We start from the raw sequence: 24,056 nt of genomic DNA, 5'->3' as shown, positions 1-24,056 counted from the left end.
ATCAAAAGGTTTCTAGACAGTCTTAAAATGTACAAAGCTTTCCTGCCAAAACAAGTCCAAATATTGCTATGCACGGTTCTTTAGTATTTCCCACACAAATCAAACACACAAACGGCGAGTGACCGTACTCAGTCGCAAATGCGCAGTAGAGACTTCCCTCTCTGCCCCGCCTCCGCTTCAATACGTGATGATGGGGGCGGGACAGAGAGGGAAGTCTCTACTGGCATGCCCGAGCACTGTGAACTTACATCACCACGCAGCAGCAGGCACATCAGCAAAGCTGCCGTCGGGCTTCCTTCTCTGTCTTTGTCCCGCCCTCGCCAACGTTACGTCACACAAGGGCGGGACATAGGCAGAGAAGGAAGCCCGCCCCGACGGCAGCTTTGCTGATGTGCCTGCTGCTGCGTGCTGATGTAAGTTTACAGTGCTGCTTGGGCCGGGTGGAGGGGCGGCGGCAGCGACTCCGGGGGGGGAGGGGGGGCTCGGAACCCCTCCCCCCCCCCATTCCAAACGTAGCCCGTTTTCACGGGCTCAATGGCTAGTAATAACATATATAAAGTGGAAAAAATGTCAATGCTGGAAAAATGTTTTATATATAATAAAGCCTGTGAGAATTATATGTTGAAACCCTTATATATTTTAGGGGGTTGGCCTTAAAATCGACAAAGGAAAATCTTCTCGAACATACCTCAACCTTCACCTTCCCAACTGCACAGGTCTTAAATACAAAACCTATTACGCATCCAACTTCTCCGTTGCGGGCAGTCAACTCTGGAACGCAATACCAAGACACATCCAAACAACCAATGAACACCTACCCTTCCGAAAGCTGCTGAAAACTTACCTCTTCAAACAAGCCTATCCAAATCACCCAACATAACTCACGAACCAACGCACACCACTAACACTACCCTTTACCGTAATCCCTTCCCCCCACATCTCTTCCTCTTGCCCCACTCTATACAATTGTGTTATCTTTGCAATATTTTATACCATACGTTGCAAGCCATCATCTCTGTGATAACTTTGTACTGTACATTGTAAGCCGCACCGAACCTGCTACTGAGCGGGAAAGAGCGGGGTGTAAATGCTACAAATAAATAAATAAACTACATTTCTCGTATTTAATCACAGTGCAAATATTGTCACTATCACTTTTTTTTGAAAGTAAGTAAGGTTGAAAAAAATAAACACAGTCCGAAGTCAATCCTAAACACAGACACTTATCTGCAAGAACAATATCATACATGAGGGTTTACATGGCCCATTCTTCGGATAAGTATCTGTGTTTACGATTGACTTTCGAGTGTTGTCGTGTTGTTTTTTTTTTTTTAACCTTGCGTGCTTTTGAAAAAAGGGGAAGTGACACATTTGGGCATTGCAGCTCTCCTTCTGATTTTGAGCCCCTCCACCTAAAAGGCTTTCATCTGTATAATTATTACAGGCTTTATTGTTATTAAAAAAATAATAAATTCCAGCATTGAATACACTTTTTCTACTTTATTTATAGGAAGGTAGTGTTTCTCACAAATATCCTATATAATAATACTCACCTCCAACGTTCTAACCTGCCTGGGACCGTGGATCCCTCGGAGGTGGTCTGCTAGGCAGCTTAGAACACACTGACGTCAGTAACATCACTGACAGCTGATTCCAAGGCAAGGGGAGGAGTAGGGAAACACGCTCCGCGTGTTTCCCTACTCCTCCCCCTGCCTGGGAATCAGCTGTCAGTGCGCCGCTTCCTGCAACACAGAACCCCCTCCCCGGCGCATCACCAAAGCACCCCCCACACCCGAAGAACATCAACACCCCGGCCCCCCCCCCCCCCACACACACGTCCCACCCCCTTCAAGGCCCCCTCACGCCGAGTTTCTGTGCGTGCGTCTGACGTCAGATGCACGCACAGGAACTTCAACAGATGATCATTCAACAAGCATCACCGGCACAGACGAGAAGAGAACTTTGGCTGTCTTCAGCACAGGTACGCGACGCCGGCAGGGGAGGGTTTTCTACGGGAAGTGGGGGTCGAGAGGGTCGCGGCACGGGGGTCCAGGGGTCAGTAACGCGGAGGGGGGGGGTTGAAATCGGAGGGAGGGGGAGTCTGGAACTCGGTGGGAGGGGCATGAGGGGGCCTTGAACTGGGACAGAGGGAGGGAGGGGGGTCTGGAACTCAGACGGAAGGGAGGGAGAGGTCTGGGGAGGGGGGTCTGGAACTTGAAGCGGAGGGAGGGGGGTCTGGAACTCGGGAGAGAGGGAGGGGGGTCTGGCACTCGGAAGGGAGGGAGGGAGGGGGGTCTGGAGGGAGGGTGGATTACCTTGCTAGCCCCCGTTTCATTGCCTACCGAAATGGGCCTGTGGTTTCTTCAGGCTCCTGTAGCCCACCCATTCACTCTTCCTCTTCATAGCCCATAACCCCCCCACCCCCACCCACCCCCTTATGGCCATTAACAAGGTAAGTTGGCTCCATTCCTTCCCCTTTGCTCATCCGTCAATTTTTCAGTTTAGCCATTTTTTATGTACGAAGGTGCACATGTAAACATGCAAATGCCATTATTCTAAACATGTATGTGCAAAGTGGGCGTTTAAACGTGAGCACCTGGAAGTTTCAAGAAAGATGCAAACAAGAACAACCCACTGCCTTTCTTTTTTTCATTTTTCCAGCATAGTGAACGCTTTGGACCTGAAGGAGCACCTTGACAAACCAGCCAAAAAATTATCTGCGGGAATAACTAGAAAAGTGAGTTTTCCCTTCACCTTATGCGGCCAAGCAAATACTTTTCCTTCAGAATTTATACACTAATATAGGGTTCCTTGTTGATTAATTTATAAGTAAGGAATTTGTTGACTTAATTCTCTAATAACAAAGAGAGACATCTACATAACGTATTTTTCAAACTGTTTTTGATATTGAACTATACTGTATTAGTTTGAATATCCCTGGTTTAATACAGAGTTACACTAATATAGGGGCAATTTGTAAAACTTGTGCCTTGCACATTGGGTGTAAAGTTGGCACCAAGATGAAATCCCTACTCGGTGTTGCAGCTTCACCCAACCCCTGGACCGGCAATTTAAAAGGGCAGAAGCCTCTCCCGGCCATTTAAATCATTTTAAATATCGCACCCATTGTTCCCGGCCTCCTCTCTGATGTCAATGTTAACCCTAAAATCAAATACGGTGAGTCTGGTTTCTCCTCCGTGTAGGTAAGTTTTGCACTGAGCATGCTGGGGAACCCAACAGTTGTATTTCTAGATGAGCCGTCAACTGGACTGGACCCTAAAGGCCAACAGCAAGTGTGGTAAGAAATGACTTTCACTTAATAGTAATCGGGGCTCAGGTATGTCTATCACTCTACTCGGCAGATATGTAACAAAGCCACATTGAGCCTGCAAATACAGTAGGTGGGGAAAATGGGGGATACAAATGCAACAAATAAATAAATAAATAAATTGTAAAACTCATTAAGCGAACCTTATAGAACTGGTCTTCTTTGTTGCACCTACATTTAGGTGCCACTTCATAGAATTGTCCCCATTGTTTTTTTGTTTTTTTGGGGGGGGGGGGGAGGAATCGCTATGGCAACAAATGTTATTTTCTTAGAAGAAATTACTGTACAACACGTTCCCTTCTAACTGTGAAAATGTTGCCTTTTTTCCGTTCACTGGGTCGGGGATTCAGCAGAGGCAACAATCAGCGGCCCTAGGGATGGGGGAAAGAAGTCCTGCTCGTACCTTTTTCTTCTGTTTAGTGCTTCTGTGTTTGGGAAAAGATGGTGCTTGAAAGGGTAACAACAGGAAGCCTGCTGCTTTTCCTCCAGTGATTTCTCGGTTACAGGAGAGCAATCCGGGCTGCGTTTAAGAACAAGGAGCGAGGAGCCATTCTCACCACCCATTACATGGAGGAGGCTGAGGCGGTGTGTGACCGAGTGGCCATTATGGTCTCTGGAAAGCTCCGGTAAGCTGCGGCACATGATTGTCACATGTCCATCCAGGGCCGCCGAGAGACTGGGCCGGGCCCAGGGCAAGGCCGCCCCCGCCGCCACCCCCCCTCGAGGTCGCCGCTCCCCCCTCCGTCCGCCACTGGGCCGAGCCCCCTGCATTGAAATCACAGCGCCTCTCACCTCCGTGTGAAAGCACTGCAGGCAGCAGGGCAGCAGATTGCCTCCCTTCAGCCCTCCTTGTGTCCCGCCCTCGTGGAAGTTACGTCAGACGAGGGCGGGACACAGGGAGGGAAGAAGGCCCGAAGGGAGGCGATCTGCTGCCCTGCTGCCTGCAGCGCTTTCGCAAGGAGGTGAGAGGCGCTGTGATTTCAATGCAGGGGGCCCGGCCCGGTGGCAGACGGTCGACGACGGAGGGCGGGTGGGACTGCGGCGCCAGGCCCCCCTTGGAGGCCTGGGCCCAGGGAATTTTGTCCCCCCTGCCCCCTCCCTCTCGCTGGCCCTGTGTCCATCCTCTTTCGATGAACAGCAGATCATTAGGAAGAAATGATCACCACACGAGTAGAATAAGAATTAACGTCTGAAATAGTCCATGGCAGCTTCATAAACATGATAAATCTAAAGCAGAAGGTCCCAGTGATTCCACTCAGCAAAGATTTGGTTGACGAGTTTGATATTGTTAATTTACATTATGTAGCACTGATGCTCTGTGAAACTCGTCTATGCAGGTAAGACTGGTGTAGTTGGAGCAGTTTGAACTTTAGAAGCCCTCTGCTGACCACAGCTCCAAAATGTAATAGACACGTGGCATTTTATATATTGTGGGGCTTGAAGGGACACAGTAGGTTACTCTGATGTGAAGTAATTTCTTTGTTTTTAACTTTGACGACTATTTCTGACATCATTTATTTACACTTGAGATGTCCAACAGAAATTCAAGTGGTAGATAGAGGCAGAGGCGGAGGAGGCAATGTCAACTTCCCACTGAAATTCCTTGAAGTCAGAGAACTTTTTGAAGAAAGAAAGTGGTTAAGTGGAATTTTGAGGACCCTCTATCACTACTCAGAGATGATTAGCAACGTTGAGATTCAAAGAAAATAACTTCTGTTTTTATCTCATTGAGGCTTTTTCTTCTTCATTCTAACTGCTGGGTGTTAACTTTCAGGTGCATCGGGTCCATTCAGCATCTGAAAAAAAAATTTGGTAAAGGTTATTTGCTGGAAATAAAAGTAAAGGAATCCCAGAAAGTGGATCCCATCCATCAAGAAATTCTGCGGATCTTCCCAGGTGCTGCCCGACAGGAAAGGTACAAAATTACAAAAGCTCATTTAATAACATGACCCCAAATCCTCAAGGAGACCCAAGGGCTTGGCCAGGAGCAGCTACCCCTTCTTCTACCTCTACAGCCCCCTCAAAAGGACTGGCCCCTCTGAAAGAACCTGGTTTTCATCTTGCTTATTCTTTTGGGGCAATAACTCTTAGCCTTTCTAAGACAACCTGTAGCCGAAGGGAAACAGCTGGATGTCTTCCTACTAAAATCATGCAAGTTGGAAGAAAATAGTACATCGAGGCCATTTTAGTTTGAAAAGTTGTAGTTTGTGCATCTCTATGAACATTTGAATGTGGAAGTCTAAGAAACCCATTTTTATAATAATTTATTCTTACAAAGAATGTCAAGCCTCCACTTTGCCAAGTGACTGCTCGCTGGTTCACTTCAGTTCATATTCATAGCCCTTACAAAAGAAAGAGTGACCTATTGGTTCAGTCACAGAAACATGAATCAAGAAGTCTTGACATTCAAGATTGAGTCTCTCCACAGTTGCCAACTATGTGGCTCTGGCAAGCCATATCTCCTCAGTGCCTCCAAGTCTGAGCTTAGGCTTCCAATGACAAAATTTGGGGGGGGGGGGGGGAGTTGAAAATTTGGAATAAGCCTGCACATTTTAACTTCAAGAATTCTTTGATTGTGCTTTGTTGTAACAGTGGACCAAACTGTAAGAAAAAATATTTTTTTCCCTCAGGTTCTCCCTGTTGCTGGTCTATAAGATACCAGTAGAAGATGTGACTTCCTTGGCCATGGCATTTCGAATGTTACAGGATGGTAAGACAAAGATGCGTAGCAGAATTGGGGTTCACATTCCCTCACTGTACTGTAGGCATGTACTGGTAGTACTCATTCGGGGTATTAATCATTTCAGCATAACAGATTATATACTGCCTAGTACTTGCAGTCATTCTCATGCAAGCATTATTCTGTAACTATATTTCTAAATTACTAAACCTGTCTCAGTAAATAGTGCATGCTAACACGGTGTAGCAACTTTGGGTCAGTGGAGTAGTGGTGAGCCCTTGTGCCGTTGCCAGGAGTTGGTGACTGGCAGCCGATGTAACCCCCGGTCTTCACCTGGCCAACCGCCGTTCCCCAATAGTTGAGCACTCAAGTTCAGGCAGCCCAAGTCCTGTAGGCGGGACGGGTCCTGAAGGGGATCTGTAGGTGGGACGGTCAGAAGGCAGCGTTAGAAGCAGGCAGGCCACAAGAGTCAGCCGACGAGCAGCAGGGGAAGACAGATACCAGATGAGGGTCAGGTCAGGCAGCAGGCAGAAGAAGTCAGATACCAGGCAAGGGTCAGGTCAGGTAGCAGGCAGAAGAAGTGTCCCTCAGGGAGCGAACCAACATGCAGGAGACCAAGGCATCCGGGGCCATTGCTGAAGTGCTGAGTGAACCACAGAGCCTGTAGAAAAAGGGGAGGCGGAACATCTGATGTCTGCCGAGATGATGTCCTCTGCGTCAAGTGTGGTGACTCCTTAGTTTCTTCTCTGATTATAGTCAGTATTTGCCTGGTACTCCTGGTAGCTGAGGAGTCTGGAAGGCATTTCACTTTGCTGGGCCCCTTGAACTGTGTTCCAAAGTGATAATGGAATCCCCTAGCAGCAACAGTTTTCTGGTATGAGATTCTTTATTAGAGCTTTGAGGGTGTCTTTTCTCTTAGAACGCCTTCTTTGCTTTTTGTTCCACCTCAGTTCTATTTTCTGGAGCATCACAGGGCTGTAATGGAGCAAAAGAATTCTGTAGGGGCAACAATTGTGAGGGTGGATGCTTTTGTGTCACATGTCGTAGTCTACCTGAGCCTACAGTGAGCCATTTATTCTTAGTTGGTTTTATTCTTTGAGGCAGTGGTGAGTAGAGAGGTGTGGTAGCCGTGTTAGTCCACTTAAAGGTTATCAATAGAAATCAAACAAAATAAAACATGGAAAAGAAAATAAGTTGATACCTTTTTTTATTGGACATAACTTAATACATTTCTTGATTAGCTTTCGAAGGTTGCCCTTCTTCCTCAGATCGGAAATAAGCAAATGTGCTAGCTGACAGTGTATATAAGTGAAAACATTCAAGCATTACTATGACAGTAAAATAGATACCATTGGAGATTCTACATGGAATGTTGCTATTCCACTAGCAACATTCCATGTAGAAGGCTGCGCAGGCTTCTGTTTCTGTGAGTCTGACGTCCTGCACGTACGTGCAGGACGTCAGACTCACAGAAGCAGAAGCCTGCGCGGCTACATTGGTGATCTACAAGGGCCGACTTCTACATGGAATGTTGCTAGTGGAATAGCAACATTCCATGTAGAATCTATAGAAATCAAATAAAATAAAACATGGAAAAGAAAATAAGATGATACCTTTTTTATTGGACATAACTTAATACATTTCTTGATTAGCTTTCGAAGGTTGCCCTTCTTCCTCAGACCGGAAATAAGCAAATGTGTTAGCAGATAGTATATATAAGAGAAACATCAAAGCATTACTTTGACTGTCTGACAGAGTGGGAGGGTGGAGGTATGCATGGGGACATCAAAGCATTTCATTGATAGTCTAACAGGATGGGTTTGGGTAGTTGAGAGGTGATAAACAGAGAAATTCAACTTTATGGTTTGTAATGGGCTAGAAAACCCAGATCCTTGTTAAGTCCTGTCTGTTGGGTGTCAAAATATTCAATTATTCTGACTTCAAAGGTCTTACGTTCCTGTATTGTTTTAAAGTTACCTTTCAGGATTCTTACTGTGAAATCACTGGTGCAGTGGTGAGAAATCGGTATGATTCTGTGCAGTGATATTAGCTGTTTTAATTGCATCCAATTCCTGCTTTAGTTTGCTGAGCTCCTGTTTTTCACTAGCAAGCTGAAGACAGATAAGACAAGGCTTAAGTTTCCAGATGGTGTGCTTTGGAACTAAAGCACCACAATTATTACACAGAATAAAAGTCATTTTGATTGGTTGGAACGGGTATGAACAGTTATACTAGGATTGGGTCAACAGTCTGAATGATTGCCTATCTATGACTGAGGAGTAATGTTAATGATTTTTGGGTGTCTATATATGAGTAGAACACCCTGGGGAGGGTGGGTGGGAGTATAAGTCCCAATGAGTCGGCCAATTCCTCTAGCAAAAAAAAATTTCTCTAGGAGGGGCCAGAAGTGACACAGTTTGATAAGAAACATGTTTGATGGACTCCTCCTGATGCAGACAATGAAATAAGGGGGGGGTCCCTTGTCGAGGAATGATGACTGATCTGTGTTACAGTGAGCTGGGAATACTCTAAATGTTTATTTAAATGGACACTGTCCACAACACAGAAGAAACCAGTCTTCGCAGAAAAACAACAATTGCCAAAAACAGCGAAGATCTTCTCTGTTTTTGGCAATTGTTGTTCTTCTGCGAAGACTGGTTTCTTCTGTGTTGTGGACAGTGTTGATTGAAGAACGACCATGTCCTTTGATCCATGGGCTAATGTGTTGAGTTTTAATGAGGAAAGGTTACAGAGACTTTTACAAGAAGAAAATTTTTTAGACAATGGTGATACATCAAATTTACAGAGTTTGGAGGAGAAATGGATGGAAACTATTCACCTCGACAAGAATATAATACAGAATGATTTACATCATCTCACCATCCTACAATACCTCCGTATTCAACACATTCCCAGGGGATTACGGATTGTGTCATCTTCGCTGTTTTTGGCAATTATTTAAACGGACAAACGTCATGATTGATTTGGGACTTGGGTTTTGATACGTTAAGTCTATTTTTCAATTTTTCATTGTTCTCTGTATTTAGTTACATATTTTTCAGTGATTAGATGATATTAACTGAATGGAATATTGCTTGAGCTATATTTTCATAATCGTAGGATTGCTCTGCTTTTGGCTACAATACGTTTCTCTCCCTATTGGGAGTTGTTTTCTAGTGCGGCTTTTTTCGGAGCATCTTAGGAAACCCATGATAAAAAGCTTGAGTATCGGAAGACCATCTTGATAGGCTTCCCTGGCAGTTGAGGTTTCGTTTGTTAATTTGTATCAATAAGCTTGCAAATCCTCTGTCGTTACTATCTTGAGCAAAAATAGATTGTGCTGGTTACAGTTTGATAAGACTATCAAATTCAGTTTGATACAACAAATTTAGCTAGAAACTGACTTTTCTCCTTTAAATCTAGGTATAGCCAATAATTATAGCAGATTAATCATTGTAAATGCCAATTAAACCAGTTGTAAGACTAAAGCTGCTTTTTTTTATCTAGGACTGGCAATGGAAAATAAACCTGGCAGACATGTCCACAATACAGCAGGCCACAGTTAGGGGCCCTTTTACTACGTCACGTAGGCGCCTACGCATACCCAACGCGCAACCAATTTGGAATTACCGCCCGGCCTCTGCATGACCTGGACAGTAATTTCATTTTTTACGCACGTCCAGTACACGCGTCGGAAAAGTTCTGGTACCTGGTGCTAACCGGGCGGTAATCAGCAGTGTACGCGCGCTGATGATTACCACCCGGTTAATGCGTGGGACCTTACCGCTAAGTCAATGGGTGGCGGTAAGGTCTCAGGCCTAGAATGGACACGTGCCAATTTTTATTTTGCCGCACATCCATTTTGGGCCAAAAAAAGGGCCTTTTTTTTGCAGGTGCACTGAAAAATGGACCTGCGTGCGTCCAATACACGTGTCTACACCAGCACAGGCCATTTTTCATCGCACCTTAGTAAAAAGGACCCCTTAGAGTGCTACAGCAAGAGTTAGCAATGCCCTCATCCTCCCCATCTCCTCAGCCCGCAATCTCGGAGTCATCTTCGACTCCTCCCTCTCCTTCTCTGCCCATATCCAACAGACAGCTAAGACCTGTCGCTTCTTCCTCTATAATATTAGCAAAATTCGCCCATTCCTCTCTGAACAGACTACCCGAACCCTCGTCCACTCGCTCGTTACCTCTCGTCTTGACTATTGCAACCTTCTCCTCGCTGGCCTCCCGCTTAGCCACCTATCCCTCCTTCAATCTGTCCAAAATTCCGCCGCACGTCTTATCTACCGCGTGAACCGATACTCTCATATCACCCCTCTCCTCAAGTCGGTTCACTGGCTCCCGATCCGTTACCGTATACAGTTCAAGCTTCTCCTATTGACCTTCAAGTGCACTCAATCTGCAGCCCCCCATTACCTCTCTACCCTCCTCTCCCCGTATGTTCCCACCCGTAACCTCCGCTCTCAGGACAAATCACTCCTATCCGTAGCCTTCTCTACCACCGCTAACTCCAGACTCCGCCCCTTCTGCCTCGCATCACCTTATGCCTGGAACAGACTCCCCGAGCCCATACGCCATGCGCCCTCCCTGCCTATCTTCAAGTCCTTACTCAAAGCCCATCTCTTCTCCCTTGCTTTTGGCGCCTAACCACCTTCCCCATTCATGATACCTACACTGACTACATAGCTTGTTACCTTTAGATTGTAAGCTCTCTTGAGCAGGGACCATCCTTCCCCATGTTAAACTTGTACAGCGCTGCGTAACCCTGGCAGCGCTATAGAAATGCTAAGTAGTAGTAGTAGTAGTAGGGAAGGACAAGACACAGTTTGAAAAGCCTATCCTCTCTACTATCAGAGCTAGGCAGAAAGGGAGGGAAAGGGTTTTGTTGTTGTTGTTGTTGTTATTGTTGTTTTGGTCTTTTGGGGGTCTGAGTTAGAAGACAGAGAAATAACACCATAATACAGATTCACAGGACAAATTAATTAAGCAATAACAATAGAGAATAGGTACCTAAACCTGTAGCCAGAAAGTTGAGAAATTAAGAATAAAATATCAGAAAACACTTAGCAGAAGTTTGGTTGAGGTCCAGCACATGGAATGTTACAAAGCAATCTGTGTTAGAGAGTTGCACGGGAACATAAATCTAACTCATCCAGTGGCATATCCACAGGTGGGCCTGAGTGGGCCAGGGCCCACGCACTTAGGGCTCAGGCCCACCCAACAGTAGCAGACATTTAGCAGTAGCTGGTGAGGATCCCAAGCTCTGCCAGCTGAAGACTTCCCCCTGATGGTAACAAAAACGTTACTGTCCACAGTACTGGCACCTGTGCATGCTCAGTTTTCAGCGTATTCGTGCTGCAGATTGCCAAGGTGGAAAGAAGCGTTTTCCCGCCAGCTGTTTTGGTGGTGGGGGGGGGGGGGAAGAACACTTGGTGCCCACCCAATTCTTGCCTAGGCCCACCCAAAATCTGTTGTCTGGCTACGCCCCTGATTACTCATCCCTGCCGGAATCTAACCTGTTCTCTTCTGTCCCCTTGGGGAATCTAACCCATCCCCGCCCGTCTCCACTGCAAGGGGGTGGCCTAAATTTACCTGCTTATTTTATGTGGGCCCTGGCTGAATATCAGGCTGGGACCTGCATTTTAAAAAGTGTACCTTGCGAGAGGTTGCGGCAGCCATTTTCGGAAAGCTGCCGCTAGGGGCAGAAGCGAGAAAATTTTGCTCCTGCCCCCAACACCCCACTGGACCACCAAAGAGGTCAGATAAGCCCCAGGGGGAGGGTGCTATCCTCAGGGCCGCCGAGAGACTGTGCCGGGCCCGGGGCAAGGCTGCCACCGGGCCCCCCCCCCCCCCCCCCCGAGGTCGCTTCCCTTTGGGCCTCCTTCCCTCCCTGTGTCCCACCCTCACGGAAGTTACATCAGATGAAAGCGGGACATAGGGAGGGAAGGAGGCCTTAAGGGAGGCGATCTGCTGCCTGCATCGCTTTCACACGGAGATGAGAGGCCCTGTGATTTCAATGCAGGGGGCCCGGCCCAGACGGTTGACGACGGAGGGTGGGGGCGGGTGGGACTGGGGCGCCGGGCCCCCTTGGAGGCCCAGGGCCAAGGAATTTTGTCCCCCCTGCCCCCTCTCTCGGCGGCCCTAGCTATCCTGACCGGGAGGTGGGGGTGGGGTGGACTGGAGCTACCCGGGGAAGGCGGTACACAGCGGAGCTGCCCGGGGGGGGGGGGGGGGTGAGGGCGATGTTGTTGGGCCGTGCTACCGTGGGAGGGAGAAAATACACTTTTTTTTTATTTGGAGGTTCCCGGCCCAGTATTCAGTTGGGGCTCGTATAACTTTCTTACGTGGGCTCGGCTGAATATCGGCCGGGTCCGCATGAGCTCCAGCGGCCTTCCCGCCCAAAATTCTGCCCTGATATTCAGTGCCGGTGCCCAAACATGGCCTGGCACTGAATATTGGGGCATAATTTAGCCGGCGACGATGTGTTTAAAAAAAAACACTGACCGCCACTGGCTGTATATTGGGAGTTAATTGTTTCCAACATAGAGTACTTTCCACTGAAGAATAATAAAATGAGAAAAGGACCTGAGAAATGCAGACCTATAGCTCAACAGCGTTCTGGTTGAATATATAGGCCCCAGTCCTCAAAACCCCCTTTCCGTGCATTCTACTGTAGCAAAACTATATATAACAACGTCACTAATAATGATCAGTTTTCAAAGATCACTTATCTATTTTTCCCCCATAAAATACTCGGCGGAGGCCTTCATTTTTCTGTTCATTTTGCTTTCCACTATTTCCTTCAGATGCGGAGTTTGCATTCATTATAAGTGACTAACAAACCTTTAAGAGAGATGGAATTAATGTTTCTATAGTCATTGTTCCGTTATAATCCTTCTTGCATTTTTATATAAGTTTTGATACATAGTAACATAGTAGATGACGGCAGAAAAAGACCTGCACGGTCCACCCAGTCTGCCCAACAAGATAAACTCACATGTGTCATTTTTTGTGTATACCTTACCTTGATTTGTACCTGTCTTTTTCAGGGCACAGACTGTATAAGTCTGCCCAGCACTATCCCCACCTCCCAACCACCCGCCCCGCCACCCACCACCGGCTCTGGCATAGACCGTATAAGTCTGCCCAGCACTATCCCCACCTCCCAACCACCAGCCCTGCCTCCCACCGCCGGCTAAGCTTCTGGAGATCCCTTCCTTCTGAGAAGGATTCCTTTATGTTTATCCCACGCATGTTTGAATTCCGTTACCGTTTTCCTCTCCACCACCTCCCGCGGGAGGGCATTCATTTTTCGTGTAAAAGCCTGCCTTTGAGGCAGTGGCGTACCAAGGAGGGGTGGTGGGGCGGTCCGCCCCAGGTGTCAGCGGGTGGGGGGTGCTCCGCGAGAGCCGACAGCTTTTTTTTTTAATCCTTGCAGCGATCGCCGATGCAGGCAGCGCCTCGCGTCTGCCCTGCATGAACTGAAAAGAGAAAATCGCTTTGCTGGCGTCGGGCCTTCCCTCGCTTGTTGTCCCGCCCTCGAGGAAATAGGAAGTTACCTCAAAAGAGGGCGGGACAACAAGCGAGGGAAGGCCCGACGCCAGCAAAGCGATTTTCTCTTTTCAGTTCATGCAGGGCAGACGCAAGGCGCTGCCTGCATCGCTGCACGGATTTAAAAAAAAAAAGCAGGGTGGTGACTTTAGGGTGAAGAGGGCTCAGGGCTCTCGATGGAGGGTGGGCTCAGATGGGAGGGGGGGGGGCTCAGAGGGGAGAAGGGGATTGGTGAGGGTGCTTAGAGGGGAGAAGGGGACTGGGGAGGGTGAGGGTGCTCAGAGGGAAGAAGGGGATTGGGGAAGGTGGGGGTGCTCATAGAGGAGAAGGGGATTGGGGAGGATGAGGGTGCTCAGAGGGGAGAAGGGGATTGGGGAGGGTGGGGGTGCTCATAGGGGAGAAGGGGATTGGGGAGGGTGCTTAGAGGGGAGAAGGGGATTGGGGAGGGTGAGGGTGCTCAGAGGGAAGAAGGGGATTGGGAGGGTGAGGGTGCTCAGAGGGGAGAAGGGTATTGGGGAGGGTGCTCAGAGGGGAGAAGGGGATTGGGGAGGGTGCTTAGAGGGGAGAAGGGGATTGGGGAGGGGTGAGGGTGCTCAGAGGGAAGAAGGGGATTGGGGAGGGTGGGGGTAGTCATAGGGGAGAAGGGGACTGGGGAGGGTGGGGGTGCTCATAGGGGAGAAGGGGATTGGGGAGGGTGGGGGAGCTCAGAGGGGAGAAGGGGACTGGGGAGGGTTCTGCTCAGATGGGAGAAGGGGTCTGGGGTCTGACAAGGGGGCAGGAGGGAAAATGGGTCCATGCCTGGGGCAGGTGGGAGAATGGGTCTGGGGCTGAAAAGGGGGGATGCAAGGCATGTGGTGGATGAAGGGGGCTGGAACTGGGGGCTGAAAAGGAGGGTATTTTGGATAAGGGGGCTAGTACTGGAACTGGGGGCTGAAATGGGGCAGGGGCTGAAACTGGGGGGCTTTAAAGGGGACAGGGAGAACTGGCTGGGGCTGAAGCTCGGGACTGATGGGAGAAAAGGGCTGGGGACTGGTGGGATAGTGGGGCTGAAAAGGGGGGCAGATGGGAGATGTGGGCTGGGGCTGGAACTAGGGGCAGGTGGAATAAGGGGGCTGAAAAGAGGGGGCAGAGAGAGAGGGGGACAGACCCTGGATGGAAGTGGGGAGCGTGAGGGAGGGCAGACCTTGGATGGATGGGAGAGGGAGGGCAGATGGATTGAAGGGACAGAGAGAAAGGCAGATGGTGGGTGGAAGGGGGAGAGAGAAAGAGGGCAGACTGGGGTAAATGGTGGATGGAAGGAGCAGAGATAGAGGGCAGATGTGGATGGAAGGGAGAGAGAGGGCAGCCAGTGGATGGAAGGGGCAGAGAGAGAGGGCAGACACTGGATGGAAGGGACAATAGAGAGGGCAGACACTGGATGGCAGAGAGAGAGCGAAGACAGATGCTGGATGGAAGGAAGACAGTGAAAAGAAGATGAGGAAAGCAGAAACCAGAGACAACAAACTGTAAATATATATTTTAATTATTTTGCTTTAGGATATAGTATTGTAGCTGTGGTTAATAAATGTTTATAAATAGAACATGTAAATAAGGTAATCTTTTTATTGGACTAATTTTAATATATTTTGACTTAACTTTCAGAGAACAAAACCCCCTTCCTCAGATCAGGATAGGATACTGTAACAGCACTATACTGTATTGACCTGAGGAAGGAGATTTGGCCTCTGAAAGCTAAATGTATTAGTCCAATAAAATGATATTATTTGTTTTATTTCTATTTGTTAATTTGTAAAGTGGTGATTGGTATTTGTTAGTTTTTTCAAATTTACATCTGCTGTCTTTATATTTTGCACAGTACTAGGGGACATTTTCTGTTTCTGTGGTGTTGCATTGTATGCAGAGTCTGGCATCTTGGGGGTTCAGTTTAATTTTTGTCTAAATAGAAAGTTTATGATTACTTATTCTATAGTGGATTAGGGTGTATCTGTGTTTGTGAAAAAGACATGGCTTTCAGTTGGCATTGACTGTGCAGGATCGACGATCTGTACTAATCTGTCTGGTTTCGTTTACAATAGGTGAATTGATGTTCTAGTGCTCACTGTAGTGTTTAAGATGCTTTCCTTTTCCTTGTGTGACTCGTAGAAATGACTGCTTATGGTATGGTAGAATCACTCTATAGGTCCTGAATGTTTTGTATTCTCGGTATGCCTAGTACTGGATTTGGGGGGGGGGGGGGGGGTGTTAAAAAATGACCGGCCCCGGGTGTCAACTACCCTAGGTACGCCACTGCTTTGAGGTTGCTCCTCATTCTGGAAATCACACAGAGACCCAGATTCTAGTATGACACGATGATGAGGCCCTTAAGATCCGAAGAGATCACCAGCCCTGAGCTGCCTGGGAAGCAGTGGCTGGAAGGAACAGGATTTCATTCCCTTCTTTCAGCCAATCTCAGTTTACGAGCTGCAACCATAGGAAAAGGTTTGGGGAAGAGGGAAGAAGAAAAGATGTGAGGAAAGACTGGGAGCCACCTTATCATCTGTTCATTCTTTACAGCAAAACGCAGGTTTAACCTAGAAGAATACAGCTTTTCCCAGTCCACGCTGCAACAGGTACAGTGCGTTACTTCACAAGTGTATAAGTACAGAAACGTTTATGTGGAAGAAAGAGCAACTAATTATGGGACCGTTTTTAGTAAAGGGTCACAGTGCGGCAATCCAGAACTACCACTGGGCCAACACGCAGCCCATTTCGGGCACTAGCGGAAATATTGAAAAAAATATTTCTGTAGAGGGTTACCCAGTGGTTATCGGGCAGCGTCGTGTGCTGCCAGGTCACCACTGGGTTAGCATGCGAGCCCTTACTGTAAGTGCAACCCCCTCCCCCAAAATGGCAGTGTGCAAACTTACCGCACAGCCATTTTATTTTTGGTTAATTTCACCCACTGCAGTAAAAAGGGCCCTGGTTCATGGCAAAAATGGCCATTTCCGCTAGTGCAGGACCCCATTTACCGCAGCTTAGTAAAAGGGCCCCTATTGAACATGGATAACAGTCACTTGCAATTTATATGTTTGATGATTGACTTTGATAAATAAATCTAACTCAGAATTTCAGAAATGCATCCCTACTTCAGCACTGAATAAATCCAAGGACTTTCTCCCCTGTAGTCACTGGATAGACATTATTTTCTCGTATTTTAGCTGTACTTGAGTGTGAACGTTTGGCCTATTAATGGACTTACGCCTTTTCTCTGGCAGGTCCTTCCTAGAACTCACAAAAGAACAGGAGAGAGATGATTTGACCTGGCTTGGATACGACATTTGACTGGAAACAGCTTCAGCAAGAAGACATTTAAAACCTGGACGTCCTCTATTTGAGAATTATTAAACACCAGTATCTATCAGAAACAGTTGCAATTATCATAATACGACGAACTGTGTAACCTGAATTTAAACAAATTATGTCAACTCAAGCTATTTTTAATATATAAAGGTACTTACTGAATCACATGTTCTTAAGGAAATAGAACTTCAAAATAATATTCTTTGTACATGTTAATTACATTGTATTATACTATTCAATGTTTTGTATATATTAATGAAAATTAATAAAACTCATTGAACTAAAAAATGTATGAATATATATTTTTTCTCTACTTCAGAATGAAATTCTACAAATAAAGTAGCACATTTGGTAATTAAGTCCTAAAATGATTCCAAAAATCGGGATAGATCTAGAATATCAGCAGAGATTATCTGATCTAACCACCCTCTTCTTAGAACACACTAGAGCTTCTTTTAATATAAAATATATGGAGGGGCATTTTTTGATATGACGCCAAAGTCCGACTTTGGAAGTTTTGGCACAAAATGTCCGAAATCCGAATAGGGAAGAAGGTCATTTGTGAAAAAGGAAAACGGTCTTGTCTTTTTTTTTTTTTTTTCGAAACTACTATTTTGAAGAAGGTTTTGTGCTTTGGACATAAGCGGTCGGTGGCCCAACTGTTTGGGGAGGCTAAGGGGGCGGAGCTTACCTCCATACTCTCTGTGGCAGCGACATCAATGAAGAAAAAGGCACTACAGGCTCGCCTCCAGCTTCTCCCTTCTCTCTTCGCACAGTGTCCCGCCCTCACGGAAACAGGAAATGCATCATCGCAGAAGGCAGGACATTGTGTGAAGAGAGAAGGGAGAAGCTGGAGGCGAGCCTGTAGTGCCTTTTTCTTCATTGACGTCGCAGCCACGGGAAGTAAAAGGTTAAAACGCATGTGCGGGGGGGGGGGCGGGCTGCATCAGCCAAGGGAAGTGCACGATTGGGCTAAGCCTCTTATACGGGGCGCCTATGGCTTTGGACATTTTGGCCCCGATATTCAGACCGCAGGATATAGCCAGGCTGTCTCCTGCGGTGGGCGCTAAACCCAGATATTCAGTGCTGGTCCATTTCCGGTGACCAGCACTGAGTATCCGGTTTAATTTTGGCCGGTCCGACTTTACCGGCCACGCTGAATTCAGCGCTGCACGCTTAAAGTGAGACCGTCCAAAGTTGTTCCACCCAAACTTGGCCGCTCTCACTTTAAAATTCAACAGATAGCCGGTTATATCGCCCGATGTAACCAGCTATCTTTCAGCCACTAGGTGGCGATATTCAGTGCCGGAGAGCCAGCTGTGTGGCACTGAACATTGTTAGACAGCCACTTAAGTGTCCATTTTAGCCAGGGGCGTATCTGGAATCCGGCGGTAGGGGGGGCCAGAGCCAGAGAGGGGGGCACATTTTTGCCTCCCCCCCCCCCGCCGCCGCCGCCACCCGCCTCTCTCCACCCCCTCCCCGCCGTCAACCCTCCCCCGCTGCTTACTTTTGCTGGCGGGGTCCGACCCGCAATCTCCATATTTCGGCTTCCTCCGTGGCCATGTGCTTCCAGGAAGTAACGCTGCAGCGCTGATTCGTTGAATCTAGTTCGGCGTCTGACGTGCTGGGACGTCAGACGCCGAACTGGATTCAATGAATCAGCGCTGCAGCGTTACTTCCTGGAAGCACATGGCCACGGAGGAAGCCGAAATATGGAGATTGCGGGTCGGACCCCGCCAGCAAAAGTAAGCAGCGGGGGAGGGTTGACGGCGGGGAGGGGGGCCAGGGCGAAATCTGCGGGGGCCCAGGCCCCTGTGGCCCCACGCAGATACGCCCCTGATTTTAGCAGCCATTTTCCTTTGAATATCGAGGGAGGGGGATTTTGCTCCATTTTCAAAAAGAAAAAAAAAAGTGCAAAACGTAGAGAATCATACCATTGGGATGTAGGAGGAACCAGCATTTTTAGTAGATTGGTCCCCCAGACGTCCCAGGAGAGCAATGGGACACCCTAGAGGGCACTTCTATGCACTTAATAAAATGCTCCCCTATACACATCTCACCTTTGCTCCCTTATCTTGTCCCTGAGCTCTCCAACGCCCACCCAAACACACTGACCCCCACTGTACACCACTACAATTGCCCTTATGGGTGAAGGGGGAACCTATATCTGGGTACAGTAGGGTTTTGGTGACTTTGGGAGGGGTTACTGTTTCCACCACAAGTGCGACTGCACCTCGAATATTGCGTTCAATTCTGGTCGCCGCATCTCAAAAAAGATATAGTGGAATTAGAAAAGGTGCAGAGAAGGGCGATGAAAATGATAAAGGGGGATGACTTCCCTATGAGGAAAGACTAAAGCGGCTAGGGCTCTTCAGCTTGGAGAAAAGGCGGCTGAGGGGAGATATGATAGAGGTCTATAAAATAATGAATGGGGTGGATGTGAAGCATCTGTTTACGATTTCCAAAAAGTACTAGGACTAGAGGGCATGCGATGAAGCTGCAATATAGGAAATTTAAAACGAATCGGAGAAAATGTTTCTTCACTCAACGTGTATTAAACTCTGGAATTCGTTGCCAGAGTATGTGGTAAAGGCGGTTAGCTTAGCGGAGTTTTAAAAAAAGTTTGGACGGCTTCCTAAAGGAAAAGTCCATAGACTGTTATTAATGGACTTGAGGAAAATCCACTATTTCTGGGATAAGCAGCATAAAATGTTTTGTACTTTTTTGGGATCTTGCCGGGTATTTGTGACCTGGATTGGCCACTTTGGAAACAGGATGCTGGGCTCAATGGACCTTTGGTCTTTCCCAGTAATGGCAATACTTATGTAACTTATGTGACAGGTAGAGGGAGATCTGGGCCTGAGTCCTCCACTCCACTACTCCAGGGACCTGCATGCTGCTCTATTAGACCTGACTTTAACATCGACCTGACTTTTAAACATCTGAGGCTGTCATAAAGGCTGGTAAGTCATATTCACTTTTGGGGGGGGGGGGGTGGAAGGGGGTCAGTGACCACTGGAGGGTATTGGAGGGGTCACCCCTGATCCCCTCCAGTGGTCATCTGGTCATTATGGCACCTTTTTGTGCCTTATTCATTCTGAAAACAGGAGGTCTAGACTAAAACGATGAAGTTTTAGCTCTAAATGTTTTGATTTTGTTCCATTATGGCTGTAAAACATCTAAGTGTTAGGTACGTCCTAATCCCACCTTTGAAACGCTCCCAACCCTCCCCCTTCCGAATTTAGATGCACTGCAGATGAATTGCACAGATAAACATCTGCGAAAGCCTCCAAAATGGTGCTTTATGACACTTTTGGACTTTTCTCTCTTTGGAAAATGAAGCCCCCATTGTCAATTGTTAATAACTCAGCCTGGGGATATTGTAAAACTTTCACAAGTTCAAGCAGAGGCCAAATATGAGTCATTGGGAAAGTCGGTTATCTGAGGTTTCTAATTCTAAAATGATTCTCCTTTCATTCCAACTGAGAATTGCGCCAAGCAACTCTCTTTAAACCGCAGAAACAGCTGTTGAATGCATAGTGGCAAAAGCTGTTTCAGGTTTGGGTGACCGTTTTTTTCAATATCGGAAAGACTTTTCTCATGTTCAGAAAGCTGAGCAGCTCCCTTCTTGAGAGAATTGCGTAATAGGGGAATAGTCGCCCGGAATGCTCAGTCCTTTTAACTACTAGCATATATCTTGTAAGGAGATCGATTTATCTTTAGAAGTAGTTCCCTCTTCGTTAGCCAAATCAGAAACCATGTGGACCATAGTGGGTATTTATTTATTGTACACTTACACCCCGCGCTTTCCCACTTATTAGCAGGTTCAATGCGACTTACATAGTATAACAGGTTACAGAGTGTAACATAGAATGGATGACAGCTGTAATATAGTGTATAATGAGGTGGACAATTAGATGTGGGTAAGTAAGATGGGCAAGGAGGGTGGTAGATGGTAGGGAAGTGGGAGGAGGGTGTGTATTGGGATAGTGTGTTGTTAATTAAGGAAGAATTGTATAGTTTCCCGTCTCACCAGCAGGTAACCTTGGGGTCATCTTCGACTCCTCCCTCTCCTTCGCTTCACATATTCAACAGGACTGCTAAAACCTGTCGTTTCTTTCTCTATAATATCAGCAAAATTCGCCCTTTCCTTTCTGAGCACACCACCAGAACCCTCATCCACGCTCTTATCACCTCTCGCTTAGACTGTTGCAACTTGCTTCTCACAGGTCTCCCACTTAGCCATCTCTCTCCTCTTCAATCTGTTCAAATTCTGCTGCACGACTAATATTCCGCCGGTGTCGTTATGCTCATATTAGCCCTCTCCTCAAGTCACTTCATTGGCTTCCTATCCGTTTCCGCATTCAGTTCAAACTCCTCTTACTGACTTACAAATGCATTCACTCTGCAGCTCCTCAGTACCTCTCCACTCTCATCTCTCCCTACACTCCTCCCCGGGAACTCCCGCTCACTGGTAAATCTCTCTTATCTGCACCCTTCTCCTCCACCGCTAACCTCCTGACTCCGTTCCTTCTATCTTGCTGCAACCGTATGCCTGGAATAACTTCCTGAGCCAGTACGCCAAGCCTCATCTCTGGCCATCTTCAAATCTAGGCTAAAAACCCACCTCTTCGATGCTGCTTTTAACTCCTAAACCTAAACCTTCAACTGTCCCCTATCCCTGATATGTCCTGTCTGTCCTAACCCTTATCCCTTACTTGTCCTGTCTGTATGTCATAATTAGATTGTAAGCTCTATGGAGCAGGGACTGTCTCTCCATGTTCAATTGTGAAGCGCTGCGTACGTCCGGTAGCGCTATAGAAATGATAAGTAGTAGTAGTAGGAAGAGGGATGAAATTTAGGGAAGGATTAAATAGGGAAGTATATTTCAGGTTCCTGTCTTATAATCTTATAGGTAGCTCCTCCCTTAACCTCATCTGTAAGTCCCGAGCTCCACCCATTGCAATATTTAAATCTGTAGAGGAGGTTTAAGTTCCTTCTGCCGGAGTACTACCTCCTTTAAGGAAAGTTTTACCGGGTTAAGGAGGCAGAGTACGTTCAATGGAGGAAAAGGAAGCAGCACTTGGGGATGAGGTACACACAGTTCCAGATGTTACTGTTGAAGAGAGTGAGTGCATTCACGTGCTGATCCATTGGATTGCATATAGACGGCGCAACTGACTTTCCTCCACCGGAGCCTTGAACTTTCCTTTCTTTCCCATATTGGTTGAAAATATCTCCTGCTCCTTGCTCCTTCAGGTTCCAAAGGGGCAATGGCTAGCCCCTTGGTCACACCCCTTCAGGCATGTACCCATGGGCCACATTCCACAGCAGGGGCTTGGTTTAGAAAGCTTGAAGCCCCCAGCGATGTCACCGCATGGGTGGCTGCAACAGTGCCCGTCCCTTGTTGGCCTGCTGGTATTGCGGCTGGGCAGCACCACAACACCAGGACTTCACAGCAGCGCAGGTCCTCATATAGCACGCCGGTCCTCACCAACCATCAGCGCCACAACTGTGACTTCACAGCAGGTCTGCAGCACCACAACACTGGTAAAAAAAAAAAAAACACAGAGAGGGTCACAAAAAAAAGCGAGAGGGTCACCGGCGGGTGGGAACTGTCTGGGGTGGGAAGTCTTGGTTGTGGAATTGTCCCCCTACAGTGGGAATTATCCAGGAGGGAATCGCCCTAGTTGAGAACTGTCCCAGGGGAATTGGTGGGTGGGAACTGTCTGGCTGGATCCCTTGCCAGGTACATGTGATTGTTACCTGGATTGGCCACTGTTGGAATCAGGATGCAGGGCTTGATGGGCCTTCGGTCTGTCCCAGTATGGTAACACTTATGTACTTATGTGCTTGGGATTCTGAATGGAATCTTGCTACTCTTTGGGGATCTACATGGAATGTTGCTACACTTTGAAATTCTGCTTGGAATCTTGTTATTCTTAGAATTCTAGAATCTTGCTACTCTTGGGGTTCTACATGGAATGTTGCTACTCTTTGGGTTTATGCCAGGTACTTGTGACCTGGATTGGCCACTGTTGGAAACAGGATGCTGGGCTTGATGGACCTTCGGTCTGGCCCAGTATGGCAATACTTATGTACTTCAGGGGCATAGCTACGAGGGGCCACGGGGCCTGGGCCCCCGCAAATTTTGTCCGAGCCCCTGGTTTGGCTGGCGGGGGTCCCCAACCCCCGCTAACCGAAGCCTTCTTCAGCGTGGTCTCCGGCGCAGCCCACGTTCGCTGCCTGCCCCCTGCTCTTCTTTCTTCTTGCTCCTCTTGTGCACTGAGGAGCAAGAAGAAAGAAGAGCAGGGGGCAGGCAGCGAACGCGGCTGCGCCAGAGACCACGCTGAAGAAGGCTTCGGCTGGCGGGGTTTGGGACCCCCACCAGCAAAGGTATTTGTTTGTGAGGAGGAGCGAGGCGGTGTGGGGGCGAGGGAGGCGAGGCGTGACGGTGGGGGGTGGGGCAACACTCAAAATGTGCTCCCAACCTCGGGCTCTGGCCCCCTCCCACTGTGAGGTCTGGCTACGCCCCTGTACTTATGTCATCTGGCCATTTAGGGCACGTTTTATTACTTAGTCACCTACTGAAATAGGTCTAGACCAAAACTTTTAGCCCTGGACATTTTTGCCAGCCTGTATGCCAGCCTCAAATGTCATACCCAGCTCCCTAACAGCAGTATGCAGGTCCCTGGAACAGTTTTTGTTGGTTGCAGTGGACTTCAACCAGGCGGACCCAGGCCCATCCCCCCCTACCTCTTACACTTGTGATGGTAAGTGTTGAGCTCTCCAAACCCCCCCCCCCCCCAAAACCCACTCTACCCACATGTAAGTGTCCCCCTTCACCCATAAGGACTATGGTAGTTGTGTAGAGTTGTGGGGAGTGGGTTTTGGGGGGGATTTGGGGGGCTCAGCACCCAAGGTAAGGAGCTATGCACCTGGGAGGTATTTGTATATATATTTTTTAATTTTTAGAAGTGCCCCCTAGGGTGCCCGGTTGGTGTCCTGGCATGTCAGGGAGACCAGTGCACTACAAATGCTGGCTCCTCCCACGACCAAATGCCTTGGATTTCGCCGGGTTTGAGATGGCCGGCATTTTTTTCCATTATTGCTGAAAATCAAAACCGGCGATCTCAAACCCGGTGAACATTA

General features: G+C 47.7%; 1 protein-coding gene across 1 annotated transcript in view; it reads left to right on the top strand.

Moving 5' to 3' along the window:
- Positions 1-16,324, top strand: part of LOC115472576 (ATP-binding cassette sub-family A member 9-like) — a 200,452-nt gene extending 184,128 nt beyond the window's left edge. The window contains exons 32-37 of the mRNA XM_030206869.1: positions 2,662-2,737; positions 3,204-3,298; positions 3,835-3,954; positions 5,103-5,243; positions 5,959-6,038; positions 16,119-16,324. Of these exons, the coding sequence (XP_030062729.1) occupies positions 2,662-2,737; positions 3,204-3,298; positions 3,835-3,954; positions 5,103-5,243; positions 5,959-6,038; positions 16,119-16,324 (718 nt within the window). The remainder of the gene's footprint in view (positions 1-2,661; positions 2,738-3,203; positions 3,299-3,834; positions 3,955-5,102; positions 5,244-5,958; positions 6,039-16,118) is intronic.
- The last annotated feature ends 7,732 nt before the right edge of the window (positions 16,325-24,056 follow it).

The sequence above is a fragment of the Microcaecilia unicolor genome, chromosome 6, assembly GCF_901765095.1.
Source record: "Microcaecilia unicolor chromosome 6, aMicUni1.1, whole genome shotgun sequence".
Classification (NCBI taxonomy): Eukaryota; Metazoa; Chordata; class Amphibia; order Gymnophiona; family Siphonopidae; genus Microcaecilia; species Microcaecilia unicolor.
The sequence above is the reverse complement of the archived record's forward strand: the minus strand, read 5'-3'. Positions and strand labels throughout refer to the sequence as shown.